General features: G+C 51.0%; 1 protein-coding gene across 7 annotated transcripts in view; it reads left to right on the top strand.

Moving 5' to 3' along the window:
* Positions 1-5,617: 5,617 nt before the first annotated feature.
* The window catches only part of ADAMTS9 (ADAM metallopeptidase with thrombospondin type 1 motif 9), a 65,399-nt gene continuing 60,499 nt past the window's right edge, over positions 5,618-10,517 (top strand). For 6 of the 7 annotated variants that reach the window (XR_001468662.4, XR_003077366.3, XM_414417.7 and 3 more), the window contains exons 1-3: positions 5,618-6,040; positions 6,154-6,551; positions 7,914-8,073. Coding sequence is in view for 4 of the 7 variants with exons in the window: in XM_414417.7 (XP_414417.4) it covers positions 5,947-6,040; positions 6,154-6,551; positions 7,914-8,073 (652 nt within the window). In the remaining 3 variants the exon portion in view is untranslated. Of the gene's footprint in view, positions 6,041-6,153; positions 6,552-7,913; positions 8,074-9,360; positions 9,495-10,517 lie in introns of those variants that run through there. The other variant, XM_015293287.3, reaches the window with a different exon arrangement.

The raw sequence follows: 10,517 nt of genomic DNA, 5'->3' as shown, positions 1-10,517 counted from the left end.
GGTTTTCAAAGGGAGTGAAGGAGTTACAGGGAGAAGGTGGAGATGCTCTGCACTTCCAAACGGGGATTTACACTCCGTTAATTCTCTCTGTGACAGCCAAGGCTGGGTGGCACGACACGAATGTGGTTACGAAGGCTGCAGCTCATTCACTTCATTGGCATAGCTCTCTTGCACCTGCAGAGGAATGTATGGATTCCAGGTTCAATCCTACACAGCCTTTGCCATGAGGAAAGGTAGGTAGCGAGTGAGAAGGCAGGGAGGTGTGGAGCAGAGGTGACTGGTAGAAATGGGAGAGGATCAGCTTTGCAGATCGTCCAGAGTTTGCTCTCCTTTTGCTGCTGGCAACTGCCACTGCCTAGGTATCTGTCGTCCATCCCTCATCAGTGCTGTTCTCAGAGGTACAAGAGCGTAGGAGACTCCACTTCGATAATGAAATACTGCATTGTATACATGCTTGTCAGGTGGGTATTAATTAACGAGCATGCTGTGAGGCTGCGAAATGCCTGCTGGAAATGGCACAGCTTCTGCACGTCTCTGAGTGAACTGGTTTAACAGGAGCCTGGATTAGGACTATCACATACCCATTTTCCAGCTATTGATGAACTTGTGATGGTTTGGTAACCAGAGCGCCATTCAAACACAGCATTGCCAACGCCTCCTCTGGGAAGATGCCTTTGCTTTTAGCTGGCTACCTCGTGACACCCTTAGGGAAGAAGAGCTCGGTGTCTTTAAAGCTGCTGAGCTTTTTCCTACTGCAACAGAGGGTTGTATCCTGTTTAGGGAATCTATTTAGAGAAAGAATGAAAACAACACTCCTAAAATACAGTTTTGTGCTTTAATGATCCCTGCACTGAAATACGGCTTGTTCTTATGCTATGCGTGAGCTTAGGTGGGAGGGTAGAAACGATCACAGGTCAGGGCTCCACGCCCTTTGCCAAATCGACTCTCTGAGCCTCCTCTTCATAAGGTGATGGTGACACCTTGCAGAGCCATTACAACAATTTGTTTACATGAATAAAAGTACATGGCTCAAAGGGTAAAGCTTTTTGTACCCGCAGAACTTCCAGCATTCCCAGGTCACCCTTTGGTGCGGGATGACACAACATCTGCTCTGCTTAGTCTTCCTGCTAACGTTTTGGCAGAGACACCTGGAACTTAGCAAGGCTACACATGTATATCATATCAAAAGTCAAAAGGAGTGCATTTAGGCCCCGTTTGATTTATGGAGTGTCAAAAACAAAGGACAAACCAATACCGTGCTTCACTTGATGGCTTAATTTGCACAAATCCGGGAAGATCCAGAGTTGAGTGTTCCCCAGCTACTTTAGGACCTGCCCCAGATTGCTGCCTGCAGTAGAAAGGGTTGGGGATGGGGTCTGTAAGTGCTTGTCAGGCCAGAGGAGCTGCGAGGCTGTAGTGGGACCCAGGGGCTGGGCTGCTCAGGGCATGCTGTCCCACCCTGCAGATAAGCGGTGCACGCAGTATGTGAATGGTCAGCAGCAATGCTGGGAGCCGGGGAGGGGCAAACTGGAATCAGCTCTTCGAAGCAGAAAGCCTCAAGGGATCATTACGTCCATTCGTGCTGACCTGAAACCAAAAAATCCCACACATTCGCAGCATCTACGTGGGCTCTGTTGATCCTCCCACCCAGTCCCTTGTTCCTACTCATGGATCTGTTTTCCAGGGTCAGAACTGTTTCTAAGGTGAACAGAGAGTCAGTTCCCTTGCTTGTGAGGAGTGATCTAAGGGACGTGTTTTCTTTTCCTCCTTCATCTTCTGTTCCCAAGTGCTAATTCCCCAACGTGTGTTGAGACGAATCTTTCTCTGTACATCACTGCCCTTTGCAGTAGAGCTTAAGTGGCTACCGTAGATGAATTATTCTGTATATTTAAATCCTTATAATCCGGATCAAAGGAGTGGGCTTGGCACTGGAAATCAGTTTGAAAATTAACTGCACACCATGAGCCTGCAATTCTCAGCCCCTCCAAAGCGATAGGAAAAGGTTAAAAGAGCTTTTATTAAAAAAATAAAAATAAGGAACAGCCGTAACGTACATTGCCTTCAAAGAAAATCCTTTATGTGAGCAGAACATCTTCCGAAACGGAGAGAAATATAGCACAGGGTGGTATCTTTGTTGTCAGAATAGGCAGAGAAGCAAGCCAGGCTGAGGTCGGCTGTTTGAAGGGAATGAAATCTTTCACTTTCTGAGCGCACAGATTAGACACCAGGAGAAAATATGTTTGCTCTCTTTGCTTATCTGGTGGCACTGAAGAACAGCCATCAAAGGGAAACATCTGCCTCCTGGGATAATCACTGGGCAAGAGAATGGATGCAGCAGATAAAGGTAGGTGACACCTACCTGGAGAGGCAGAGCAGCAAAGAACAAAGATTGGTGACTGGGGATTGCACTCACCTGTGAGGGAAAGGTAAGTAGGTGAAAAGGAGTGTGAAAACTGCAGGAAATGTGGTCTCCTCCTGTATTCTCAGCCATTTGTGCTGCCTGAATTCCCTCCTAAAGTTTTGCTGTTGTGACTGAGCTCTCGTATTGTAGCTTACAGAAGAGGCATTTGCAGCTCCACTTTTGCAGTATTGATGTAGGTTAAAATTCTCAGTGTTTCAAGGGGATTTTTCCTCATCAGTAGGTATGGGCTCCTAGAGGCTGCTTCTGTCCAGGTGAGGACTTGAAGCCTGCACAATTACCATACTGCAACTATCGATAGATCCTTCCTAACAGGAAGGTTATCTGAATTTAAGTTTGTAGCTTAGTTTCTCTAATCTCCACGTAACCTATTTACTTAAGCTACAGCTTTCCTTCTGCACTTCCTAATCTCCAGCTGCAGAAATTCAAAGTGCTGCGCACTGTGCCACTTTTCTGTCTGTCAATGGAAACAGCATTGTTATAGGCAGTGCCGTGCTCATAGGACCATCAGAAAGCCTGGATTTGGTCCCAGGAGCACTTCAGGAGCCTCCCAACTCTGACCCGTCAGTTGAGCCTATTTAGTTGCTCCATGGGTCAGCTCCTCGCTTCTGAAGAAGGAAGGTTTTGATCTTTACTTCTCTCCTGGATTATATCTGCCAAGGTTTCAGATCAGAGGCAGAACCCGTGACGATGCTTCTTCATACAACACTTCAGCCCATCCCATCCAACCCACCCATGTCATAGGTATGAGCTGCCACATACAACCCATGCCAGCTCCTGAACTCCTTAACCCCACCCCTAGAGCCAAATTAACTGGTTGTCTGGTAGAAATCTGAGCAAGAAAGTAAAGCTTTGATAGGCTTTTTAGGGCCATAGTTCAGTGGGTATGGTGGTAATGGGTTGACGGTTGGACTAGGTTATCTTAGTGGTCTTTTCCAGCCTTAATGATTCTATGATTTTCTTATCTCATGCTCTTGCCAACACCAGCCCTGGTGTGAGAGGGTGGTGAGGCTCAGCCCAGTGGGACACAGGGTGCTTGTGAAATCCCATCCCGGCATGGCAGCTGCCCCGGGGGCACACAGATAAAGCAGCAGAGCTGTTTCCCAATACCTGTGTGAAGGAGATGAGCAGGGCCGCGTCCCTCACCCATAACACAGAACCAGCTCCACGTAACCCCTCTCCCTCTGCTCTGACTCAGCATTTCTCTCCATTTCCTCAGGCAACTCCACTCACTCCCCCAGCATTGCTCAAGGCCTGCTACTCCCATGCACGCCCCACCTAAAGAGCAGGATGTGGCCTATGTTTCCCGATCTCAACCAGGCTATGGCCCATGCTCAGCCGCAGCATATCCCTCTTTTCCAAAGACCAAAAGTGTTGGGGCACATGCGAACATGGTGAGAATGTTCTAGAAGACTGACAGGGGTTCAGTAATCCCAGCAGCCCAACAGACTGGCACCACAGCACAGGAGCTGAAATTGCATTGATGGTAAGGCAGAGAAGGCTGAGAAAATAAGGCACTCTCACCGTGATGCAGTGATGTTTCAAGATACCCATTTATTTTTCTTCCTCCGGAAGCCCCAGGACCACGGTGGCTTTTCAGGCTGTATCAGGACACAGCAGAGCATGGGAAGGGTGGGGATGTCATGCTCCTTCATGATCAGCCAGAGAAGGCTGCACAGCACCCCAGCAGGCTTCGCAGATTGCAGTTAGCTGAGAATAGTTTGGTGTCTTTCCTATTCTGAGGACTTCTTTCTCAATGTGTGTGTGAACGAGCAAGCAATCAGCCATTAGGACAGGAAGCTCACAGAACGGCTTGGGTTGGAAGGGACCCTAAAGATCATGTAGTTATTTGCTGCACAAGCATCACGTGTGGTGCAGGCTCGCTCACAACAGGTGAGTGCGTGGAGATGCAGAGATGCAGCCTTGTCTAGCTATTCTGAAGAGCAGTTCCTTTGCAGATGACTGCTTGCACCAGTTTTAAAGCTGGATGCAAGAGACCCATTGCTGTTGTTAGAGCTGGCTGTATGCTGGCAACCCAAGGCTGGAAGCACTCTGGCTTTGCTGAGCCCAAGAAGGCAGCATGAGTGAATTACCTTAAATTAAACACAGTTCATACACAGAGGCATAACAGAGGCACAGTGGGAGCTTTGTGCCGTTACAGGTTGCATTAGAGATGTGCTGATGTAGAACTCTACCAGTGTGAAGACTCCTGCACAGCACTCAGCTGAGATGTGACCTTTTCCTCCTGGTGAGCCTGCAGCAGCTACGCACGGCTTTGCAGGTGATGATCTGCTCACATGTTCTTCTGTACTCATCAAATAAAATCTACTAACAGCTGCATAGGGCTTCAGCATTTAGTTTAGAATACTTGGGAGGCACTGTTTTGTCTAGAAGTGAATTCTGAACTGATTACTTTAAGGCTTTCCCTTACTGCAGAAAGTAGTGGTGCTTCTGTTCTTTGTTCCAAGGGAAGTGCAGGTGGTGGGAACTTGCACTTCCACATCTCTTTTCTTTTGCCTCGAAATTTCACAGCACCTTTCCTCATGCTGGGGGAAAGAACAACCGATGCCCGAGTGTGAGGGACAGCAGGAGACAATGTTGAGTTGCACCTGGCTTTAAAGGATGGCTACAATTTTTATCTAAAGCTTCCAAATTGTAAAACAAATAAACAAACTAAAAGAAAAGAAGACACCTTTTAGATAAGGCAATAATGTTTCTTTTCCCTCAGGATGCTGAAAACAGCACAACACGAAAACAACTCCAAATGAAGTTGCTTAAAGTGCTTCCTATCTGAGAAACGCAGGGGGAAAGTGATGCTATCAAAAGTGTTGCACGTGGGATTCTTTGAGTATGCGTTCACTTCTTCAAGATTCCATACCCGGCATTTTTCTTTCTTTTTTTTTTTTAATGCAACAAAACTCTGCTGCCTGTGAGTGAGGAAGTGGCTCTTCCTCCCAGGACCTCGCTCTGCTCGGGCCCCAATGGGGTTTCGGACCCGCCCGCCCCGTCCAGGCGCGGTACTGCCGCAGCGAGGGCTTTGCGTAGCGAAAACTTGCGAATCCGGCGTTCCTCCGAATGAAAGAAAGTGACATGTTGGATGAGGGGGGCGGGTGGGAGGAGAGAAAGGGCGGGATCTTTTTCTCCTGCTTGATCTATGGAGCCCGCCCCCTTAAATTGGCTCCCGGGAGCGCCCCGTCCACCAGCCCGACGGGGGGAGAGGCGGAAAGCGAGGGAGTGCAGGCAGGCGGCCGGCCGGCCGGTTCCCCCGTCCCGGCCAGTCGGTCCGTCCCGGCCCCTCCGCCCCCCGCGCACCATGCGCGGCCCCCGGCGCCCCGCGCCCCGCCGGCCCGCCCGCCCCTAACGCCGCCCGGCTCCGGCGCTTCCCCCGGCACTGCTCCGGGGGGCGGGGAGGGGGGAGAAAGGGGCGAGAAAAAAAAAAAAAGGAAAAAAAAAAAAAAAAAAAAAGGAAAAGGAGCCTAAGCAAAGCGGGGGAAGGCTGCTCTCCTCTGAGGACAGCGCGCAGCACCATGCAGCTTGCGCCGCTGGCGCTGGCACTCACCACGCTCTTCATCGACGGCTTGAGGACGGGAGCGAGGAGACAGAAGCTGCACCCCAGGCAAGGTACGGGGGTGCTCGGGGAGTGGGAGGCGCCCCGGGGGTGCTGGGGTGCCGTCTCTGGGGGGCGAGGCGCCCGGCCTCCCCTCTCAGGGGCATGTGCCTCTCTTCCTTTGCAGCGAAGCTGCTGGAGAAGCTCAGCGAGTACGAGATCGTGACTCCTACCCGGGTGAATGAGTTTGGAGAGCCCTTCCCCACCGATGTCCACTTCAGGCGGAGGCGGCGGAGCACCAACGCTGCCCCCGACGCCTGGACGGCCGCCGCCGCCTCCTCATCCTCCTCCCCTAAGGCTCACTACAGGCTTTCCGCCTTCGGGCAGCAGTTCCTCTTCAACCTGACGGCCAGCTCGGCCTTCATCGCCCCGCTCTTCACCGTCAGCATCCTGGGCGAGCCCGCCGCCGAGCAGCGGAACCTTTACGCCGAGACTGCGGACACCGACGTGAAGCACTGCTTCTACCGGGGGCACGTCAACGCCCGGCCGCGGCACACCGCCGTCATCAGCCTCTGCTCTGGGATGGTGAGCCCCGGGTCCCTGCCCCGCCGGGCGCCCAGCGGCGGCGAACAGGGGCGGAAGCGAGGAGGAGGAGAAGGAGGAGCAGGCGAGGGAGGGTGGGCAGAGGGAAGAGGGGCCGGCCCCTTTCCCCCGCCCTCGACCGGGGCTACGGGATGGGGCCGGCTCGCCCCGGTTTGGTCTTTCTCGCAGCCCACTTTTATTATCCCGTCGGACTGGGGGAAAGCCCTTCTGCTCCGCGGGTTTTGGGGCAAAAGTGCCACCCAGCGGCACCCCGCCACGGAGATCACCGGGTGGGGACAGCCCTGCTGTGGAGCCCCCAGCAATTCACTTGGCACCGACACCGACCTGCACCCCGAAGTCTGGAGCGATGGCTGAGGGGTCACCAGCAGTGCTGCCCCCAGAGCCTTCCTGCAGTATGGCACGGAGCTGTGACCTCAGAGGGGATGAACGCAAGCTGCCTTGCAGCCCGTCCTGGTGCTCTGCTGCACCAGGGGATGTTGTCAGAGGGAAGAGCAGATAGTGCCCAGCAATGCTAGTCCCAGATTATTGCACCTGCCTTGCACCCCGGAGTGTTAGCGAGGCATGGGAAGCAACAACTGCCTCGGGTGCTCCCCTGGGAGGTCTCTGCTGGTCACTGCTCCTACCAGGGCATCCCAGGCTGACCATGTCTTACTGCTACAGCCCCAGGCCCCATCCCAGCAGGTCAGGCTGGGGCATGAGCTGGGCTGGTGCACGTGTGCCTGGGCAGGCCTTCCTCTAGCACTATGTCTCGTGTAGTTATCCTGTTTCCTAGTCTAGGATGGCTACAGGATGCTTTTTGTCCTGGACGTTTTGTATGTGTGTGGTTGTCGTCTTGTTTGTTTGATTTTTACCTCCCTGTATTCATATTCACGTACAACTAACTGACAGTTCTTCCATGCTCTGCACTGAAGTGGTGCCTTTCCACACACAGGGATTTCACTGGCTGGATGCCTCTCTTGGGTCCTCACATCTGAGTTTAAAGCCTGTTTCATGGAGAGCTGCTGCATGAAAAGAAAAACGGTGCAGTGTTTTAGGGTTGTGCTGGAGCATCATGTCCCCTTGGGCAGGAGTGGTTCGGTCACTGGCATAGGGACAAGGTCCTGCAGGCATCCCCCTCTTGTATTCCCTCCTACAAATTAAGACCTTGCTTTTTTGTAAGCTTCGGGGGGACTGCTGAAGGAGGCAGGGTCTGAGCAGTGATGGAGAGCTGCACTTCCAGCCTGTGCCTTCACGGGCATTGTTGCAGCCCCAGCTCACCCACCTCCCTTGTTTAACGTTAGATTGGGTTGTTCTTACACATTAGATTGGCTTGTCACTGACCCTGTCCTTCTCTGTCCCTCTCAGCTAGGCACGTTCAAGTCTGATGATGGGGACTATTTCGTAGAGCCACTGCTGTCACTTGAGCAAGAGTATGAAGAAGAGCACAATAAGCCACATCTCGTCTACCGACATCGGACACCTCCAACCAACTCTTCAGGGGACAGGCAGACTTGTGATACTCCAGGTACTCATTTTATTACTGTTCTTAATGACTTGGCCCTTACGAAAGAGAGCTGATTTGCAGTAAAAAATCACCTGATCTGTGTGGGGTAGAAGGGATGTGAGGTTGAGGACTCTTCTAGAGATGGTACCGCGTGCGCTTGGAAGAGGCTTGCAGTGGTACTGCTGCCCTGAAGAGATGTGTGTGCCTGTGCTTTCTAGTAACTGGTTACAAGGAAGTTGTGGTCAGGAAAAATGTTATGGTTTCTGTTTCATCCCTGCTGTAAGGTTGGCAGGAGATCCTTTGGGCTGTCCTGCCACAGCTATCCCATAAGCCTTTAAACCTGCTTTCTGTTCCCACCTCCATGTAATTCCTAACCATCCCAATCTGATTTGCTGTCTGTCTGAAATTCTGTTTCTGTCTTTTTGGTGACATTGTTCTCTCTTGGTCTTGCTGTGTCCCCCCTCCCCAGACCTGGCTGCAAGTTGCAATGTCTTATTTCTTTCTAGTGAAAATGAAAAGGTACTACAACCCACCCTGGCAGTTCTGCCCTTATTAATCACTTTTCCATGGTTCATTTTCAAAGGCTCTTTTTTTTTTTTTTCTCCTCGTGGCCCTTCCTCCACCAACACCATCTCCCTGACCTCTTCACTCCCTCTTTCTGGCCTTTGCACGTATGAAAGAGCACAGGCCTTTTTATCTCTTCTTCACGTGCCTTAGTGAGCAATAGCTTTGCTCCTACTGTCCCTATTATCTGCAATGGCCTCCTGCTGCTCTCTGCCTCCTTGACTTCCTGATTTTCACAACTAATCCCCTCCTTTGGCAGCAAGGACCTAAGTTAGCACTGAAGAAGCTTATTCCTTCAGAGCCCCACTTCACCTGCTGTCTCTCCCTCTTCCTTTGTCCTGAAGTTAGATCTGCAGGAGCTGCAGAGCCTAAATAGAGTAGACCTTGACTGGCTTCCCTTGCGTGGGCTGAGAGTTACTCACATGCTGCAAAGCAGGTGGAGTTCCTCAGGGAGCAAAATTAGCACAGGAAGAGAAACGTGGTGCTGGATTTGGCTTGCATTTAGCAGGTGTGACTGGTTTGGCACCTGTGCCTGTGGATTGCGGCCATGCTGTTGAGCTGCTCTGGTGCTCTGTGACAGTTTAGAGCTGATGTGCTAATGACGTGTTTCATCTAGAAGACATGTGGATACGTGTCCACATGCAAACATGTGCTGGGGGACAGTGGTGCCTCTCACAAGGCTGTTGTTGTCTGTTCTTCCAAGGGTTGCTGCTGGACTATGCCATTCTGGTTTCTCTCTTCCAGCTGTTTCTGCTCCCTTCTTTGAGATCAGATGCAGGAGACTCAGAACAGTTGGAAAGAAACACGGAATCTGGCACAATTCATCAGTAGCCCTTGGAGGAACGGAGCAGCAGATCACAGGACTCATTGAACTAAAGGTAGCTGGGAGGGCAATTGCTTGACTCTGTGTAGTTATAACAGCTCATTGTTTTTATCCCCCCCCATGCCCCCCTTATGTCATAGAATCATAGAACGGTTTGGGTTGGAAGGGCCCTTTAAGATCATATAGTTCCAACCCCCCTGCTATAGGTGGGGACACCAGCCTATATGTATCGTAGCTTCCATTATTCTTCCGAATAAGAAGAAAAATATTGCTCTTCACAAGAGCAGTACTCTATCCATGATATTACCTTCATGGTATACCTACGTTCTCCTCTTTTCCAGAATACTTCTTGCTTGTCTTTGTTTCCTTTCTGTTTTCAGTTGTTTGCTGTAGTGGAAGGAGGAGGTCTTTGCCTCCCAAATGCAGGTGTAAGAGTTGCAGGTAGCTGTGATGGTAGCCTCGCCTTCCACCCCATCCTCCTCACCTCCGTCTCTTCTTCTTACTGCCATCCCTGCCTTTGGAAGGGAGTGTTCTTTTGCTCAAAGAGGAAATTCATGCAAGGGAAATCCGAAATACCCACCCTGCAGTGAGCATGGGAGGTTGCCTTGCCGGGCAGTGGGGCTATTAGCAACGACCTTCTGATGGTGTTCTTCCTGGAATTGATTAATAAGCCACATATTGTGTGCCCCTACCGTGATGATGTAATTAGGGACTGCTTGTGGTATTCAGGAAAAACTGTCCCTTGTGAGCTGACTGATAGAGTGAGTGAAGGGCTTCATTTCCAAAGGCCTCCTTTGTGTTGCTTTTAGTTTTCAGCATCCTCAGGTCGACTTAGAAAAACAGGTATTCGGTTTAGTTCAATTTTAATTAGCAGCTTCTGATAATTGTGTAGGTGCCCTGACGCACAGGACTCTGTGGAAGTTCAGAAAAAAGGCCTTTCTCCTCTGAAAGCTGATGGATACCAAATGCATAAACTCATGTAGTACACCAGCAGGGTCCCCTGGCAATGCACTTCAGCCGTCTGGTGTATAGCTCAACAGCTGCAATGAACACTTCGGACCAAGTTTTCCTTGGGGTA

This window comes from Gallus gallus, chromosome 12 (genome assembly GCF_016699485.2).
Source record: "Gallus gallus isolate bGalGal1 chromosome 12, bGalGal1.mat.broiler.GRCg7b, whole genome shotgun sequence".
Taxonomy (NCBI): domain Eukaryota; kingdom Metazoa; phylum Chordata; class Aves; order Galliformes; family Phasianidae; genus Gallus; species Gallus gallus.
This window is presented reverse-complemented; position numbering and strand designations above follow the sequence as displayed.